The following is a 21,018-nucleotide window of genomic DNA, read 5'->3' on the forward strand; positions in this document are numbered from 1 at the left end:
CAGAGGATGAACTGCTGCTTAAAGAAGCGAGCATGAAGAAGAGGCTGAAACTTTGGAGAGTGAGACATGGTCACGCTGCAAATCTGGAACTTTGAGCCAAGCTATGCTGAATTAATGGATTGTTTACCCAAATCAACTGGACACATACCCGGCAAGCTGGACCATCGAGTAAGTCACTATACTATTGATCATGATACATGCAACACATCAACGTACACTACAGTGCATACGCTGTCGAGTTAGCTCTGTACAAACAAAACATGAAATGTTGGCCAATACTTTACATATGGGTCGTTTTTTTTATAGGGTGCCATTTGGACTTCATAACTTGTAAAAAATAAATAGTTGATTTACCAATATTTTTATGTTCTATTGTATACATGACATATGTAACTTGCTGAAAAACATATTGGTCGAACTCAGGCACCTAAATCATAGTATATTTAGCTATATTAATGAGAGGTGACACACGGGATATGTCCACTCTGTTAAGGACATATGCATAACAGCATACATGTGTTTTCAGTGCATGATTGCCTGTATAATGACTTTCCTATATGGATTGTATATCCCTCACTCTAAGCAGATATACTTTTAGAATACATACATTTTTAAATAGCTTATATTGAGAAAAACAAGGGCGTTTTTGAGAACGGGGGATATTAATCTATTTCATTTCTTAAGAAATATGAATTATGATACAAATTACTAAAATGTTATATCATTATTATCAACCCCTTACATATCTTTATGTAACTACAAGTACATAGTTGATATATTTTATTTTCATTAAACGTTTCAGTGAAAGAATACTAACATAACAGAGTGGACATAGCTCTAACAGGGTGGACAGTTTCATAACATAGTGGACAAAATTCAGATAAAACCGGAATGTGATTGAATGCATTTTATTAATTATAGTATGACTAAACTTTCTGACTTGGAAGAAAGTGAAAGAACATAGATTTCCAAATATTTAATTTTCTGTTCATTTTCTTGGGTAAATTACACATTTCTACAAAATAACCACCGCTCTGGCGAATCACAAAACAGGAACCAATAAACAGAATTGCAGGAAATTAGGCTGGATTGGGCATACCCTGAGGAAACAGCCCAGTAACATGACCAGACAGGTCTAAACCCCACAGAGGTAAGAAAACACAAGAAGCCCCAGGAGGAACAGTCAACATTACTATATACATGTCCACTCTGTTAGGTTGATGTCCACCGTGTTAGTTGAATGAGGCTAACACGGTGGACACTAACACGGTGGACATTTTGAGCTAAAGTTAGCCTTCAGCCTGCCTGTGTTAACATAACAGCTAGCATGGACTTGAATAATTGATAAGAAATCTATAATTTCACACAAACATGTTTTGAAAAATTTCAATTTGATTGATCTCCTTATTATTTAGGCCTAACAGAGTGGACACGTTATGTTCAACCACATTAAATTCACTTCATAAAAACATCAACATCAGATAGTAAGAGAGCTAAAAAACCACACAGCTTACCAGAGTTGAGTTTCCCGCCACTGGTGTGATGTTACCTGATGAGAATGATGTCACTGACAAATGTGGTTGTTTTCTTAAAGGGACAGTAACGCAACTTAACAGAGTGGACAGCGACCACAGGGACAGACATAGAACCTTATTTTTTTGTAATTCTTTTTACGATTTTGATAATATACACCATATGACTAAAGAGAGCTTGTCTATGATAATTATATCATAACAAAAAAAAATTAAAAATATATGTTTTTATTTGTTATTTTCTAGATTAAAGTTGAATAAACAGCACCAGGGACATGGCAAAATCGCATAATAGAACTTTAACAAAAGCTTTAAAAAATATATATTCTAATGTTTGAAGCCCATATCACTGTATTTATGATAGACAACAATTTACCATACACAAAGAAACTAATGGAATGAGCAATTGTAAATATTTTGAGAAAATATGACATGATTTATACTGGGGACGCAAAAGGCACCATATAAAAAAAATGACCCATATACTGTAATATGATTGTGCATGTTTTTCAGTCAGTACAAAGTGTTGGGCATTACAAACTCAAATGCTTTTCGTGTTTTCGTAGAAGCTGACTCATCTCTTTCCGTAATTATCAATCAATCAATCAATCAATCAAAGTTTATTTATATAGCCCTTAATCACAAGTGTCTCAAAGGGCTGCACAAGCCACAACGACATCCTCGGCTCAGATCCCACATCAGGGCAATAAAAAAATCAACCAAATGGGATACAATGAGAAACCTAGGAGGGGACTGCAGTTTCCCTTTAAGGTTTCATTAAATAAAACATTTGTGCATAATCGTTAAAGATGACGCAATGTATGATTGTATGACATTCACCTGTTTAAACAAAACATACTTTTATTTTTTCAGCAGTGCATATGCAGTTTAGTAGTACAAAAATCGACATAGGGCATTTTTCCCTTTTCCAGTAAATGTGGAACAACTTAATAAAAAACACATGTATGACATGACACATGTTGAAAAGGTTCATAGGAAAAGACATCTAAGGGCACTTGCTTTAAAATATTTCTCATTTTCAAAAGCATCAAGAGCGCTTTTAAGTATTTGAGTTATTTGAAGCCCCTCCATCCATCCATTTTGTACTGCTTGTCACTCTTGGGGTTGTGTGTGTGTGTGTGTGTGTGTGTGTGTGTGTGTGTGTGTGTGTGTGTGTGTGTGAAGGGGTTAAGGGGGGGGGGCTATCCCAGCTGCATTCGGGCGGAAGGTGGGGTACACCCTGGACAAGTTGCCACCTCATGACAAGGCCAACACGGATAGACAGACAACATTCACACTCACATTCACACTCTTGGGCCAATTTAGTGTTGCCAATCAACCCAACGCGTCGAAAGGAATCAGGAGATCACATGACAAGGCAAGAGAATGTGCTGCCAGGAGGTTAGCGGGAGGCGACGCCATTGATGCATCCTTTGGCTGAGTTTGTGGCGTCTCTCCGACACATGAACTTGTGGTTCTGCTAGAAAAAACATTCCTCCGAGGGCCGCCCGGGTTTTGGCGTCGTCCAAATTGTCACCGTTAACTTGGCTGAGCTTCCTGAGAAAATACTCAGAGGATATCCTATTTGATACGCAAGGAGACGCATTGTGATGACATTGAGATGACGGTGAAAATAAACAGACGTAGGGCGCTTGCATGTTGCTTTTGGCGACTCTTTTCGGTGCGTTTGTAGTCCAGACCCAGGCCGTACGAATGGATTAAAGCAAAGGCGATGTTATTGAGTGTCCACTAACATGTGTAGTCCATCAGTCTGACATGGATATGGCTATGTGTTGGTGTCATAGTACTAATCAGAATAATAATCAGAATATGGACAATAACAATAATAAGGCGTCTGCCAAAAAGCTCCTCACATGGACGTGACAGATGAGACGGGATCAGCCCCTCCCAACCCCACAGAGGACATACAAGCACTGCATTGGAGTCTCGAGGAGGTGCCACTATGTAGCGCTCACACTGCCATCCCGTGAATCAAAACCTTTGTGTTGGAGCAGGGCAAAAATGTCCGCCACATAACCATTAAGTTTTTAGCTCAGCGCGCATGGGCAGTGGACTTTTTTAAGTGGCGCACGTCACGCCAGCGTCCTCCACGTGCCCGCAATTGGTTTTTCCCCAACCGGAGAACTGGCACTGGTGGATGGCGTCCTCGGAGCCCGTGCACGCTACGTCGTCCATCCAGATGAGACCTGTGCCTGCAGACAGAGAACACATGTTGTCACTCATCTGTTGGGACAGCACTTGATCCAAAGAATACCATATCATGTGTCACTGTGTATTTATCTACAATATCTATCCAAGTATCATTCTAGATTTATTTATCTACTAAAAAAACAGTTCATGATCCAAAGCATACCAAATCATGTGTCATTTAAATATACAGTGTTGTCAAAAGTTTGGAGACACCTTCCAATCAATGGCAGGCCGTGCGTTTCCCACCTAGGCCTTCAGTGATGTCCGACTTCAATGATTACCTCTCAAAATACTGTCATTGATGTCACCACATGACCATTGCTGGAGAAATATTATACAGAAACACTATTACGCCCTACTGGGCATTGAATCACCTCAACAGTACACAACATAGTTTATGTGGTACTGTCAAAATTAAAATTGAAAAAACATATTAAAAGGGAAAAATATATTTGAACTCACCATACGACGCTGTATAAGATGACGGGATACCCCTCGTCTACGGCTGAGTCAAGAGGAAATAGCAATCATTTCCCCACTTGATCGATAGAATATCTGAGCTAGCTTCCGACATCGTCTCACGAGATGCAGATTCTTTTTAAACATGCTTCTTGAAAATGGTCTTGCTAGTATACAGTAGCGTTTGATAGGTCAATGATGATCTTTAATTGATGATGTCAGGTTTGAATTTCACTGTGATCGATCATTGCCATTTTTAATGTTCCTGTTGAATTGAACACATGCGAATTAATTCATACTTAGTCAACAGCCATACATTACACACTAAGGGTGGCCGTATGAACAACGCCGACACTGTCATAAACATGTGCCATATAGTGAAACCATACTACACAACAATGACAAACACATTTTAGGAGAATATTTTCACCGCAACACAACGTAAACCCAACAGAACAAATTCCCAGAATTCCCTGCAGCACCATCTCTTCCGGGACGCATAAATGTCACGTTCAACGTGAGGCCATCTAGAAGGCCTTACTGACAACAACTCGTAATCTGATTGGCTATCGCCACTGTCTATCACCTGTATGTCCCCGTGCACTGTAATTGTTGATTCTGAAGGCCTCCGGCAGATTTCGTACAGCATGGCAACATAAGCTAGCTGAATTCTGATTGGATACAAACTACAACTAAAAACAACAGCACTGGAAGGAGCATAATATTACATGAAGAGAATATGAATACTTTTAGATATTTAGGGAAAGTAAATCTTTTTATTTATTTATCCTTAATTATGATCATGATTTGTGGTTATGTTAAAGTTAAAGTTAAAGTACCAATAATTGTCACACACACACTAGGTGTGGTGAAATTTGTCCTCTGCATTTGACCCATCCCCTTGGGGAGCAGTGGGCAGCAGCGGCGCCGCGCCCGGGAATCATTTTGGTGATTTAACCCCCAATTCCAACCCTTGATGCTGAGTGCCAAGCAGGGAGGTAATGGGTCCCATTTTTATAGTCTTTGGTATGACTCGGCTGGGATTTGAACTCCAACCTACCGATCTCAGGGCGGACACTCTAACCACTAAGCCATAGGCCAGCAGAGAAGGCGTTGCTGGCCCTGACGGCACACCACTGCTTCCAATTAAGTCAAATGCAAAAGTTAGGTTAGGGGTGCCGATTGGATAATGATATCATATATCGGTCCCTTAGCAGAAAAAAATAAGTATCGGATGATATCGGCTTCATCTAAAATCTCAGATACAAGCAGTCATGCAGCGTGTTTACTTGTTTAAAGCTGGACAGGCAGTTAACATCTAAAGGTCCCCCAGTGGACAGACAAGGTTGGTCTTTTATCTTATTTTTACACTACACTTCAGTCAAGTCATTTACAAAAGGTAAACAATGGTAGGCTACAGGCTGCTAGGAGCAAGCAGTTCCACTACAGCTAAGCACAAAACAGCACACGAGCTAGACATACGTAGTAAGTGTTCTTAATTGAACAATACTGCAGTCTAAAACAGCACATTTGTCAATATAAACAAGTATCAAATAATCATAGATGCATATTACTAACACATACAAAGTCTCTAAAGCACAAACTGGCTAGAAAATATCAGTAACAAACAGGTCTGCGTTTTGCACTAAAGTTAGTACTATTGTGGCCACAAGATGTCACCAAAACCAAATTAACACTCCACATCAATTCAATTAAAGCCAGCATAAGTCATTTCCAGTTATTAAATAGGTTAGTGTTTTTTATACCTACCATTGTACTCTGTTTGAGTAATTTCACTTGATGAAGCCTTTTTTTAACATTCCACACTACAAAATAACAAAAGTTTGTGCTATTATTCGCATACTTGCCAACCCTCCCGAATTTTCCGGTAAACTCCCGAATTTCAGTGCCTCTCCCGAAAATCTCCCGGGACAACCATTCTCCCGAATTTCTCCTGATTTCCAGCCGGACTTAAGGCACGCCCCCTCCAGGTCCGTGCGGACCTGAGTGAGGACAGCCCGTCGTCACGTCCGCTTTTCCTCCATATAAATAGCATGCCGGCCCAGTCACGTTATAACATCTATGGCTTTTGGAGAGTGCACAACTGCACACACAAGAAGAAGGAGACGAAGAAGAGACAGTCATGGCGACAAAGAGTGACAGAGTAGAACGAGGATGGACAATTCAACCCTAAACTCACTCCTTTCCTGCAAATTAAATTTCACAGATGCTGCCTGTAATAGAGTGATCTAAGTTGTTTGTTGTCATCTCCTGGTGAATGTTGGGTATAGTGTTCTGTGGTTACTTTTTGGTTGGCCAACGGTTTACGTTGTATTGCGCACCCTGACGGCAAGTGTGGGAGTCGGTTCTGAAGTATGAAGTAAAGAGACGTAACTTCATCACCTCGCCTGGTTATTGACTCCAACCCAGAATATTACACTGCCCATACCTATGCTCCTTCAAAGGCTGTGCTACTGGCTGCAAAGCATTGCACTTTCAAATACAACAATGAATAGAGGAGTGTTATGTGTAAATAAATGAACACTGAAATTCAAGTATTTATTTTATTTTATTTGTATGTATATACAGTATATATACATAATAAAATAAATAAATAAATATATATATATATATATATATATATATATATATATATATATATATATATATATATATATATATATATATATATATATATATATATATATACATATATATATATATCCAGAATTCACTGAAAGTCAAGTATTTATTATATATATATATATATATATATATATATATATATATATATATATATATATATATATATATATATATATATATATATATATATATATATATATATATATATAAATATATATATATATATATATATATATATATATATATATATATATATATATATATATATATATATATATATATATATATATATAAATACTTGAATTTCACTGAATTCTAGCTATAAATATACTCCTCCCCCCATCTCACACCCCCCCCATCTCCCAAATTCGGAGGTCTCAAGGTTGGCAAATATGATTATTCGGGCTGATATCGCATCGATATCAGCCAATACTCAAGATCCAAGTGAAAAAGTTGTATGAGGACAACCCAAGCAAAAGTGTCTCTAAACATATGACGAGTACTGTATATCCATAGAAATGTCTCAAGATCCAAAGCATATCACATCATGTGTGATATAACATTTTGCAGACATGTTCTCATTCATTAGAACAGTGTTTTTCAACCACTGTGCCGCGGCACACTAGTGTACCGTGAGATATTGTTTGGTTTGCCGTGGGACATTATGTAATTCCACCTAATTGGGTATAAATTATTTTATGCAAACCAGTAACTATAATCCGCAAATAATGAGCCGTTGTTGAGTGTCTGTACTGTCGAGAGCTCGGCATATTAGTAGGTGGCAGCAAGGTAGCTAATTGCTTTGTAGATGTCGGGAACATGGTTTGTCGTGATCACAATATGTGGGAGGTAGTGGGAAGGTAAAAAGGTATCTAATGCTTCAACCAAAAATAAACAAAAGGCAAGTGCCACTAAAAAAAGGCATTGAAGCTTAAGGATGGGTATGCAAAATGAAACTAAAACTGAACTGTCTGCAAAGTAAACAAAAACAGAATGCTGGACGACAGCAAAGACTTACAGCGTGTGGAGCAGACGGCGTCCACAAAGTACATCCGTTCATGACAATCAACAGCAAAACACTACACCTAGGAAAACACCAAAAAACTAAAAATAAGTCACAACGTGATGTGACAGGTCGTGACAGTACACCTACTTTGAGACAAGAGTTATAGTGATGCATGGGTGGTTATGGTTTGAATTTGTATCCAACAATTGCGAGAAATACTTTTTATTGTCAATATCGGCTGCTGAGTTTAATTTTTTAATGTTTTCTGCTCGCGGTGTGCCTCTGGATTTTTTCAATGCAAAAAATGTGCCTTGGCTCAAAAAAGTTAGAAAAACACTGCATTAGAAAGTGTCTCCGAACATTTGACTGTATGACAAAGTATAGCTACAGAACAGTTTTAGTGCAGCAAACCTTGTCCGAAGCGTCCCGTCTTATGGACCTCGGCTGCCTCTCGGTATCCCAGCATCCTGCAGACCACGTCTCCATCCTTTTTGTCCCACACGTCGTCGCACACCGTCCCCCAGCGGCGCTCGTGGAAGACCTCCACGCGACCCTCATGAGGACCCGAGCCGTTGACCAGGCGCACCAGGGTGTCCTCCACTGCGAAGACAAGTCGATGAGCGTCTTTGGATCTCACATAGTGCAAGAGACGTACGTGTCTCTTATAGGCAGGGGAAGACTTGCCATTGTGCAAACACAGACAGCTGTCTAGGGCCCTGAAAATTACAGAGGCCCCCGAAAGTGAAATATTGTAACTGAGGTTCTAGTGCGAGCTCGGCAGAAAAGAAACCTAAGAGGGCCTTTTTTATTGTACAGTCTCGTGACTCATTCCAACACGCCCAATGTCATTAGCTCTTTTTTCCCCACCAGTCACACCCTTCCGGCCTTCACAATAATAACACTACGTGTCACATTCTGTCCAACTTTGCTCATAAAAATGGTCTCCAAAAATGACTTTCACTTCATTAATTGTTGATTAAATGTTCCTTCCTTCTAATATGCTACTTGCATGGTAGTTTCAAACAACACATTATTACCGTATTTTCCGCGCTATAGAGTGCACCGGCAGATAAGCCGCACCTACTAAATTTCAGAAAGGAAAATTTTTTTTTCCATATATTACACACACACCGGACTATTAGTCGCAGATATATACATTGTGAAATTAGTTATTTACACTGAAATATTTTGTAAATGTGTATTTACATACCTTAATTGTTTACAAATGGTGTCTGTAACATGGCAATATAACGGCTGATCAACCAAAACAGAAGTCATTGTCATGGACCCACTAGCTGCGGAAGCTAAATGTCCAATCCGATAAACAGATTAAATAACTACACAGTGACGTTTTGGTGAATTTACTGAAGAATTTACAAAACTGAAACAATACAAAAATAATGCCATTGTAAGTTAATAATATTAATACAGACACTTGTGTTAGCTTATGCTAACGACAATAGCTTGATTACATTACGATAGCACGTATGAATATGCATGATATGCAGGGTTCATTTGTTTTATTTTATTTATTTTTTGTCCTGTCCAGCTTCTCAGGCAAATTATATTGTTGATGTAGATGTCCATATCGGCTGTACAGATTTACTTTACAAAGGGAAGTGTGGGATACTTCTCTTGTTGCCTTATTTGTATTTGACTTTATTAAATGGATTTATGTTATTATTTGGCTGCGCCAAATAATAACATAAATCTGTCTTTGTAACAAAGACAGAGGGGGAAATTGTGGGGACAAGAGGGGGATAAGACAGAGAGACAACAACAACAAACAAAACAATAGCAGCAACAACAACAACAACAACAGAACAGCATCAGCAAATACATTATGTACAAATATGATAGTAAAAGTGAAAGCAGAGAAGCAGTTAGTGAAACAAATATTAATAACACAGAAATGATAATGAACATTATTGCACTACAAAGGGAGCAATAAAAATACCAATAGAAATAACACTATTGATAATGAATAATAACAATAATGACCTCTATTATCAACAATACACTTGTTCAAATGCAACAATACATATAAGTAATGATATCTTGAAATACTAAAGAAAGCAGATAAATGGAGGGGAAGAAAGAGAAGCCTTGTAGATTGTTATAGCAACAATAGGTTAAGCTTGGTCAGTGTACCGTGTTTTACCCAGTTTCCCCTTGTGGAACAACGTTAATATATGTTTGACGAAACGTGATTATATGCGTGACTATGTATGCATATGTGCTTGTATATGTACAGTATGTGTATATGTATGTTTGTACAGTGAATGTGCGTGTGGATGTACGAACTTTGAGTGTGTATGTATGTACGGTATTTGTGTATGTATGTGGGAGCGTAGGTACCTATGTGTGTATGTGAGTATATATGTGTATTTGTATGTACAATATATTTGTCTACCAGTATGTGCCGGAGCCAGAGTACGGCCCCAGCCACCCAGAGAGCCCAACTCAAAACAGCAGGTGTGGTGCCCAGGGAACAAGGGACCACCGGCCCCACGCAGCCAGGCTGGCCAGCGACTGGAACCCCAGAGCAGGCCAGCAGCAGGCCGTAGACAGACGCCCCCGGCAGAGGACAGGGCACGGGAGAAGCAGGGGACAACCATCCCCCAAGCCAGCGAGAGACCACACCCCACGCGGACAGAAAGGCAGGATGCCCCGCTCCGAGCGGCCCAGAGACCCCCTGCAACCGGACAGGAAGACCACCCCCGCCCCACCATCAACGCCGCCCCCACGAGCCCAATCCGCCACCCCGCAGAGGGGTGGGGGATTGCCCGCCACAGGCCACCCCACCCAAGTCGGCCGCCACAGGACCGCCCAGACCACCTGCAGGGACCCCAACGATGGAGATGGAATATCCAGCAACTGCTGAAACATCCAGCAACTGCAATATGCAGGGTTCAAAGTGTAGGAAAAAAGTAGTGGCTTATATTCCGGAATTTAGGGTAATCAGTATGTTGTATTGTTAGGTAAAAAGTTGGAAATAAGGGTAGGTTTGTCTTGGGCCCCCAATTAACTTAATAAGCCCCTTTTGCAGTGTCCTGAGCTGTTAGCTGACAGCTAGTGGACGCTGGTTCTCAGGAGGGCATGTAGTCTAGCCATTAGCTAGCAGCTCATGTTGCTACGGTGACCCAAATATGTGTAAATAATATGTAATGTTTATGTTCAGTATAATAGCATGTAACCACCTAGCGTCTCATATCCCTAAGGCGACATGAGCAGCTGCGCTCTTGTCCCCGTTATGATTTATCGCCTCTCCAAGAAAATCTCTCCAGAGGAAATGAGAAAGAGAAGTAAACAAACACGCCAACGCTATTCCGGACCAGCTACTAGCTTCTCTCTGACAAAATGCACGAGAGCGCAAGAGTGAAACCAGAAAGGGTATTAGGTCTGGTCATAAATTTTCATCTGCCACAAAGTCAAGTAGTTTGCTCTTGTTAGCTCGTCATAATTTTACTTTGTATTGTAAGTGTCACAAATGGATGCTAATGCTAAAATACAATAATAACATGAACTACTAGAGGAAAATACATTTTGAAGGAAAAGTAATCCATTAGAACAGGAAGAAAAAAATAGCAGTTGTGACTCCTTACCATTAGGCTGACCATATTCTGAAATCCCAAAAAGAGGACACATATATGCGTGCCAAGGCGGGCAGCACACCAAGGCCGGGACTAGGTGAAAATTTGCCACTGATACTCAAACTTGCTTTATAAATAATATATTTATTAAAATAAATAATTTTTTATCCTCTGTTGACAGCAGTGTTGGCGCTAGGAATTTTCAAAATGGGGTCCCAGAGACCCCATCAAGTCATAAAAATGGGGTCCCACAGTAAATTTTTGGGGTCCCACTTTTTTGTAAGCGTTTTGAAAACAAATGATAAATGTATGCATTATCCTGTTATATCTCACATTCTATATTGTGTTTTGGAAAAAGGTTGTTACTTAATTCATTAAAAAATAATAATAAAAAAAGAAAACAAATGTGTATACATATGTAAATGTATTCAGTTATAAACATTCATTCACTTCCTTCTTTCCTTCATGGATCTGAACTTTACCGCTGCTGGTAGTTTTTTCTATGTTTTTATTTAATTAGTTGTAGGTGTATTTATTTCAGTATAAAAATGTAAAAAGTGTTTTGCTTGGGTCATGAAATGATGATACTGGTGTGCCAGGGCATACATACATTTTATATGTAACGCTTAAATCCCTGGAGTCTACATCAACTTCAGATCTATCCCTCATTTCGAAATGTTTTAGTTTTTTTGATGTTGTTTTTTTGTTTGTTTGTTTTCCGCCCTTTGTTGTCAAACAAAACTATGTTTTTAATGGCAAACACACAAAATATGCAAAATCTTCCACCAAAAATATTTTTCAAAGTGGAATATTTGCTGTGAAGTAATCGGAACCTTTAATAGGTCAATAATTCATAATAACATTGATTTTGATTCAATATTATGTTTTAAACAATGACAGTTTGAAAGAAAAAAACCCAGCTTTGTTTTATTAGTCAACATTGCAACTTTTTCTAAATTACATTTCCCCTTTAAGCTTTTTTATTTCACTTTTGTTATGTTTTTGTTTATTTTAATAGTATTTTTAGAATGTGCCGTGGGCCTTTAAAACATTAGCTGTGGGCAGCAAATGGCCTCCGGGCCACACTATTGACATCCCTGCTATTGATAATAAAACATTTAATCTGATAAATCTATGGATAAAAAGCAGCGCCTGGCGATGCATGCGTGTTTATCATAACGCACAGTCAGCATCTCTGCTTCAGTAAACAATGACGGTGATGACATCACTGTCAGCGATGCTAACTTATCAGCCACTTCAAGAGAGACACATTTTGAACACTCCTCGCACATGAACACTTCAAAAGGCAAACAATTGCCCCGTTTTTTGACCTGCAAAGTATGTTTTTGGGGTGGAGGAGTCTGCTCGGGTGCTAGTTAGCTTGAAGATAACAGCTAACCTGTCTCCATCCTCGAACGATGTGGATCCAGCGGGAGATAAAAGTGAAGTTTTCATGGACTCACAAAGACTAAAATAACTCATTTACTGGAGTTACAAATGTTGACTTTACACCATACTTGCCAACCTTGAGACCTCCGATACCGGGGGCTGGGGGTTGGGGGGGGGGGGGGGGGGGGGGGGGCGTGGTTAAGGGCGTGGTTAAGAGGGGAGTATATTTACAGCTAGAATTATTCACCAACTCAAGTATTTTATATAAATATATATATATATACACTACCGTTCAAAAGTTTGGGGTCACATTGAAATGTCCTTATTTTTGAAGGAAAAGCACTGTACTTTTCAATGAAGATAACTTTAAACTAGTCTTAACTTTAAAGAAATACACTCTATACATTGCTAATATGGTAAATGACTATTCTAGCTGCAAATGTCTGGTTTTTGGTGCAATATCTACATAGGTGTATAGAGGCCCATTTCCAGCAACTATCACTCCAGTGTTCTAATGGTACAATGTGTTTGCTCATTGGCTCAGAAGGCTAATTGATGATTAGAAAACCCTTGTGCAATCATGTTCACACATCTGAAAACAGTTTAGCTCGTTACAGAAGCTACAAAACTGACCTTCCTTTGAGCAGATTGAGTCTCTGGATCATCATATTTGCGGGGTCAATTAAACGCTCAAAATGGCCAGAAAAAGAGAATTTTCATCTGAAACTCGACAGACTATTCTTGTTCTTAGAAATGAAGGCTATTCCACAAAATTGTTTGGGTGACTCCAAACTTTTGAACGGCAGTGTATATATATATATATATAATGTATAAAATACTTGACTTTCAGTGAATTCTAGCTATATATATATATACATTATACCATCGGAAGATGGTATAATGCAGATCTCAGAGACACCCAGCAACTTGAACAATTGCGGCAGGACACGGCTAACGGCCTCAGGCAGATTAATAGCACTGCACTACCAGGGAAACTGAAGCTCTGGTGCCTGCAGTTTGGGTTGCTACCCAGACTCCGGTGGCCGTTAACTATGTATGAGGTCTCAATATGCCATGCTACTCGCTTGGAAAGGCTAGTGAACTCGCATGTAAGGAAGTGGCTCGGACTTCCAAAGTGCTTCAGCAGCGTTGGACTCTACAGCAACGAAGCCCTGTCGCTGCCAATTTCTAGCCTGGTCGAAGAGTTCAAATGTGCCAAGGTGAGGCTGGAGATGTCCCTCACTGTAGTGAGAGCCGCCGCTCCTTGCCTCGTTACAGGGCGGAAGTGGACCCCAGTCACAGCTGTGCTACAGGCCAAATCAGCTTTGCTCCATTGTGACGTAGAGGGCCATGTCCAAGAAGGCAGAGGAGGCTTTGGCCTTGGAACCGTAACTCCTCTCTGGCAAAAGGCATCTGCAACCGAACGTCGAACTATGGTTGTAGAGGAAGTGCGTCGTCAGGAGGAAACAACCAGACGTTCCAAAGCCGCAACACAAGCCAAACAGGGCCGCTGGACAAGGTGGGAAGGTGTTGAAAAGAAAAAACTCACGTGGTTGGCTGTAGAACCAGCCTCACTCAAGGCAGATATACGTGGAGACATAACCAGGTCCTCAGATGTCTAGCTGACAAACTTGAGTGCAGGAGGATATCCATCAATGCCCAACCCATCAACAACCAGGAAGTGTGCCGACACCTACCAGCGTTTGTTCGGGAGGGGGAAAAGCTGAAGACGAGACCTTCAAATCCTGATCTAAGCCCATTGAATGCAGCCAGGGACTGGCAGATGCGAGTCGACTTAGATCAGAGGCTCATTTTCCCCCCGGCGATCGCAACGACCACCCTGCGTCCAGACCTCGTCCTATGGTCTGAAACCTGCCATACAGTCTATATTATTGAACTGACAGTTCCGTGGGAGGATGCCATTGAAGAAGCGTATGAACGCAAGAAGCTGCGGTACTCCAACCTTGCAGCTGAGGCAGAGGACAGAGGCTGGAGGGTAAGGGTGCGCCCAGTGGAGGTGGGCTGTAGGGGCTTTGTAGCAAGCACAACAGCAAAGCTCCTTAGGGAGGTTGGAGTCAGGGGGCAGGCTCACAGACAGGCCATTAAAGAGTTGGCCAACACAGCAGAGAGGACGAGCCATTGGTTGTGGTTGAGGAGGATTGACACCAGCTGGGCTGCTAAGGCTAACACCTAATGGGATGCACACACCCAGGGATTTGATCACCCTGGGGTGGGCCCTTCCTCGGCAGAGGGTGTCTTGTGGTAAGCCGGGCCGAAACACCCCGTGACGCTGGGGCACACAACTGAAGATGTGTCCCAATGGTGGAAAAGCCTCCCAGCAGTGTCACTTAGCCTCATTTAGGTATGCGGTCAGGTGCAAGCCTGGCTCAGGGAGGAGGACGCCCCTGCCATGCAGAGTCCCCAGGGATTGTACCAACTAGTCCTTTCAAGAAAAAAATTATATATATATATATATATTCATTTTATTATGTATATAATACATTTTGCGAGGTGGCCCATAATACTGGGCTGTGAACGGTGCTGCGCTGCCGCCGCCATGTGCTTCGCTCTCCGTTCATGAATGAGTACATCATTTTGGCCACCGTGTTCAATGAAGAAGTCTGTTCTACAAAATGTACAGGCAACATACATACCCCTTCCCCTTCGAACTGTCCTGGATGAACTGAAATTCTTGTTTCCATTCGTTTTGGAACTTGCAAGCGTATTTCTTCATCTTGCTCGTCGACGGCGTCGCCATGTCTGTAAATTCCTCGTTCTTCTGCTTCGTCTCCTTGTTGTGTGCGCAGTTGTGCACTCTACTCTCTAAAAGCCGTAGATGTTATGACGTCATTGGGCAGGCAAGCTGTTTATATTGTGGGAAAGCGGACGTGAGAACAGGCTGCCCCCACTCAGGTCCGCATTGAGCTGGAGGGGGCGTGGCCTCCAGCTCCGGCTGAATACCGGGAGTTTGTCGGGAGAACATTTCTGCCGGGAGGTTATCGGGAGAGGCGCTGAATACCGGGAGTCTCCCGGTAAAACCGGGAGGGTTGGCAAGTATGCTTTACACTCACCGTAGTGTTTACCATAAAGTCTTTATTTTGACAGCCCCTCGCGGTAAACTTGTCCGAGTGCAAACTGAGGCAGTATTTGTCATTGATAAAACTTTTGGCGAATCAAAATAAAAACGCAATAAACGGGGACGGAAATTTGACCCGGCAAATATAAACAAAACAAAACACCGGCGGAAAGTGATAATCGATACAATAAAAAACAAAAAACAAACCGGGTGTCTTGTCTGTCTCTCCACTCCCTTTACCATGAATTGATTAACGTGGACCCCGACCTAAACAAGTTGAAAAACTTATTCGGGTGTTACCATTTAGTGGTCAATTGTACGGAATATGTACTGTACTGTGCAATCTACTAATAAAAGTTTCAATCAATCAATCAATCCCTCGCTCTCGCTGTATCTGCCCCTCCCTCATGAATGCTGCTGCGTGCACACACCTTCACAATTTGTTTTGTTTTTAACCCCTTCTTAACCCTGAACGTACATTGAAAATACACGCAGCCCTAACTCAAAATGCCGGATATTTGAGGCATTTAAGAAACTCTGCCCGGACAGCCTGGTCAGCCCCGCAAAAGAGGACATGAGTGGGGAAAAGAGGACGTATGGTCAGTCTACTTACCATTCTATTCTTGTGTACACCAATCAACAGACTGCAATATGTATAGCTCCGCCCCTTCAGGGCTGCCAAAGCAATATTATTGCAACTGTCGGCCATGTTTTTTGCATATACAATTCGTTGTACTTTGACGTAGAGAGCAACATCCATTGCACAATAAATTATACATTTTAGTTTTTTTAACAGTAGCAATATATAGAAAAAATACTATTGCAATAGCGACTTTCCGGCCAAAAGCTACCATGCTAATACACATGATAGTTTCTAACACACTTCTATTGTAGGAGGTCATGAAATGGTATGTTACAGACATTTTTTTTCCACCCAAATATTTATTTATCTTTGGCGGCCGACCACAAATACATTTTGACCGTCAAAAAATACAGCTGGTGCTACTTGCAACTTCGTACAGTAGATGGTAGGTGTAGAGATGGGTACCTTTCACCAATTCCTTAAACCTGGGATTCAAAGGTACCAATTTTTGATATAATTGTATGTGTTCATGTGTTAAAAAATGTTAATTGTTTAATGATGAAACCATTTTTTTTCTTTAACGTTTAGCAATCAGCTGATTATAACTGTGATGTCCAGTTGTTATATCTTGATTTGTTACATTTTTGATTATCATTTGCAAGTATTATATAGTAAGTTGCAATTCCGAGACTTCCGATGGCAGTAGAGTCTAGGCTACAGTGTGTTGCTGAGCTAGGAAGTAGTCTTTGCCATGAAGTTGAATGTGCAGAAAAAGTATTTTATACAGTAAACATTCTACTTATTAGTTACACATCAGCTGTTTGATTGTAACGTGCATATCAGTTTTAGTTTTCATTACCAAATTTGGGGGTGTTGAAATTGCCATGTAAAATGGCTAAGGCTAATCAGTAGCACGTATATGGCATATCCAAAGTAATTTAGCATTGAGCTAACACTATTTTAAAAAGTGGAGCTTTACTGTTTGTTGGAGTCTTTTCTATCAGGCTTATTTGCTTTGTTGGCAAGGAAAATTGCAACATTACCTCGAGGCAGTTTGGCTCAGTCCGCTCTTAGGGATGGTTTCCCTGCCAAGTGTTTAAGCAGGTGCATCAAAGATATCAAAATATGGCACCGTTTGATTTTACGTGAATCAATACACGGTAGTTGTTACGGCTCAGGCTCCTGCCAACGCCTCTCATCCGTCTGTGCGCTCCAGTGAGCGCACCTCGGGACAGGCCCACGGGCGCGCACATCCAGGAGCGCGCCGTGCGCGTCTCCGCCCCGCGGCAGCCGCCAGCTGCAAACGATCACCGGCATTCTGCACACCTGCACTTAATGAAGGACCTGCCTTCATAAGCTCGCAGAACCTGCCAGGCGGCGCCGGAGTATAGTCTTCTTTACCCTTGTAAGCGTCCTGTATCTGGCTTCCATCCCGCGAACTCGCTCCTTCCCTGTGACTTCCATGTTTCCATTGTTCTGATGTTCTTGTTGTCTTCCCGCAGCGCTTCCCGTGTTCCCCTGTGATCCCTCGTTGTTCCCCTTGCCCCCGGACTGTCTTTTGGATTCTCGACCTCCCGCTTGGACTTTCTTCTGATGCTTCTCTCTCGCCCGGATCACCTGCCTGCCCCATGGACTGCCCGTTTGCTCTCGTCAACACTTTGGTAACACACTTCAGTTAAATTACACACATAGTATTACTTCACACTCTTGTATTTTGGTCACACAATTCATTCTATAGTTTAGTTGTATTGTTGATATTATTATTATTATTATTATTATTATTATTATTATTATTATTATATATATATATATATATATATATATATATATATATATATATATATATATATATATATATATATATATATATATATATATATATAATAAATTAGTGAACCTTACTGCCATCTAGTGTCTGTCGCCGTCACCTCCCCTTAGTAACCATAACAGTATACTCCGGCCAATTGATTAGGGACCTGACGGCACACTTCCTTAGCCCCGCCCCCAGCGACTTTAGCCCCGCCCCCAGTGACTTTAGCTCCGCCCCAGTGACATTTTTTTTCTTTTCTTCCTCCTTTCTTTTTGCCCCTCTCATTATGTCTTTCTTTTCAATCCACCCTGGACAATTTTTCTAGCCCACCTCAGCAAAATCTTGGACTGTTTAGCAGTGCTGTAGGGATAGAAGAATTTACCCGCCGCCTAGCCACCCACCTCCCACCCTTAGTGACTGTCCCTCAGTCAGCTGGAAGTGTCTGGCATCCGCGTTCGGAGGGGGGGGGGGGGGCAGTACTAGTCTCTTCCATTTTAGCACTGGTGGCTGTGCTGATGTGGTAGCACAGCTGCACCCAGACAGGCTACCACCTGTCAGACAAATCCCCCCTGTCTTCTGCTTTTCTCAGCCGCAGCCACCAGTCACCGAGCTAGCCCCTGTCCCCGAGCTAGCGTCCGAGCTAGCACCTGACCCCGAGCTAGCGTCCGAGCTAGCACCTGACCCCGAGCTAGCGTCCGAGCTAGCACCTGATCCCGAGCTAGCGTCCGAGCTAGCACCTGACCCCGAGCTAGCGTCCGAGCTAGCACCTGACCCCGAACTAGCCTCCGAGCTAGCACCAGCTTCCAGGCTGACTCCTGCGTCTCCGCCAGCTTCCAGGCTGGCCTCGACCTCTGCCCCTCAGCCTGCAGTGTCGACCTCTGCCCCTCGGCCTGCAGTGTCGACCTCAGCACCTCGGCCTGATCCTCAGCTGTCCTCGTCTCCGGCGCCGACAACGCCTGCTGCTTCCATGCCTGCATTGCTGATGACGTCTTCCTCGCCTGCCCCGCCGATGACGTCTGCCGCTTCCACGTCGCCGATGACATCTGCCGCTTCCTCGCCGCCAATGTCTGTCGCTTCCACGCCGCCGATGACGTCATCCTCTTTGCCTCTGATGTCACCTCCTCGTCTCCGGCGAGACGCACCATGGCGCCACTCGCGTCCGCCTTTCCGACGGCCAAGATAGTGGCCGTACCTTGGTCGCCCGCCTCGCCGGCCTCAGCGGCATTCTACTCGCCGCCGCCACCAGACCCGTCCCCGGTGGATTCGGGGACATTTGGGCCGGCGACCCACCACCAGTTCACCCCTCCGCCCACCCTTGACTTTTGTTCATGTGTTTTTGTTTGTGGTACGACCAGTAGGACATCTGGAAGCTGTCCATAAGGAGGGGGGTACTGTTACGGCTCAGGCTCCTGCCAACGCCTCTCATCCGTCTGTGCGCTCCAGTGAGCGCACCTCGGGACAGGCCCACGGGCGCGCACATCCAGGAGCGCGCCGTGCGCAGCCGCCAGCTGCAAACGATCACCGGCATTCTGCACACCTGCACTTAATGAAGGACCTGCCTTCATAAGCTCGCAGAACCTGCCAGGCGGCGACGGAGTATAGTCTTCTTTACCCTTGTAAGCGTCCTGTATCTGGCTTCCATCCCGCAAACTCGCTTCTTCCCTGTGACTTCCATGTTTCCATTGTTCTGATGTTCTTGTTGTCTTCCCGCAGCGCTTCCCGTGTTCCCCTGTGATCCCTCGTTGTTCCCCTTGCCCCCGGACTGCCTTTTGGATTCTCGACCTCCCGCTTGGACTTTCTTCTGATGCTTCTCTCTCGCCCGGATCACCTGCCTGCCCCATGGACTGCCCGTTTGCTCTCGTCAACACTTTGGTAACACACTTCAGTTAAATTACACACATAGTATTACTTCACACTCTTGTATTTTGGTCACACAATTCATTCTATAGTTTAGTTGTATTGTTGATATTATTATTATTATATATATATATAATAAATTAGTGAACCTTACTGCCATCTAGTGTCTGTCGCCGTCACCTCCCCTTAGTAACCATAACAGTAGTACCGACAAAATTCTGTCAGTGCCAATTGCTGGGTTGCATATGACGTCACGTCCGTTCTTGTTCTTTGTGGCTTAATTTACACGATGGTCACGCAGCTTGAGCGTAGCATTAAAACAAGTGATTCGAGTTTGAGAAAAAAAATGCCATATTGCTGTTCTGTTCTTGGAGGTTCCAGTCGTTCAAATAAAGAAATAGGAAAGAGCTTTCATAGAGTCCCGAAATAAGTGGCTTATAAAGGTAATAAAGTCAGAGATAAATGAAAGTGCATCGAAAGAAATCGGAAAAATATCACTTTCATCATCTTGTGGAATACAATCGGACCATGCTTGTGTCTTGTGTAAAATGTTCGTGAACATTTGATTTGTTTGAGAAACCATCTGTGGTTCTCTACTATATTAGCGTTTGAAAGCCGAACTAAACGTAAAGAAAGGACAAGAGATTGCATTAGTCTGTGTTCTTATGTGGTTGCTATGCTTAAATATAGCCACAAATACCTGGTTGTGCACATAAACTAACGTGTTAGTACTTGGAAAAAATATTGTAATTTTTGAACCAATTCAATGTATTTTCATTGTTCATTTTCATAACAGAAACAAAAAGCTTAATTGTTGCTGTTACATCGGGGTCGCATGGTTTTGCCAAGATAATCG

At 42.2% G+C, this 21,018-nt stretch overlaps 1 protein-coding gene across 2 annotated transcripts in view; it reads right to left on the reverse strand.

The window, feature by feature from the left end:
• Positions 1-2,294: 2,294 nt before the first annotated feature.
• Positions 2,295-21,018, reverse strand: part of scara5 (scavenger receptor class A, member 5 (putative)) — a 103,587-nt gene continuing 84,863 nt past the window's right edge. Inside the window, exons 10-11 of one of the 2 annotated variants that reach the window (XM_062044900.1) lie at positions 8,266-8,454; positions 2,295-3,745 (exon numbers count right to left, since the gene is read on the reverse strand). In XM_062044900.1, the coding sequence (XP_061900884.1) occupies positions 3,612-3,745; positions 8,266-8,454 (323 nt within the window). In that variant the 3' untranslated portion in view covers positions 2,295-3,611. The remainder of the gene's footprint in view (positions 3,746-8,265; positions 8,455-21,018) is intronic. The other variant, XM_062044899.1, reaches the window with a different exon arrangement.

Source organism: Entelurus aequoreus, linkage group LG04, assembly GCF_033978785.1.
Source record: "Entelurus aequoreus isolate RoL-2023_Sb linkage group LG04, RoL_Eaeq_v1.1, whole genome shotgun sequence".
In the NCBI taxonomy this organism is placed as follows: domain Eukaryota; kingdom Metazoa; phylum Chordata; class Actinopteri; order Syngnathiformes; family Syngnathidae; genus Entelurus; species Entelurus aequoreus.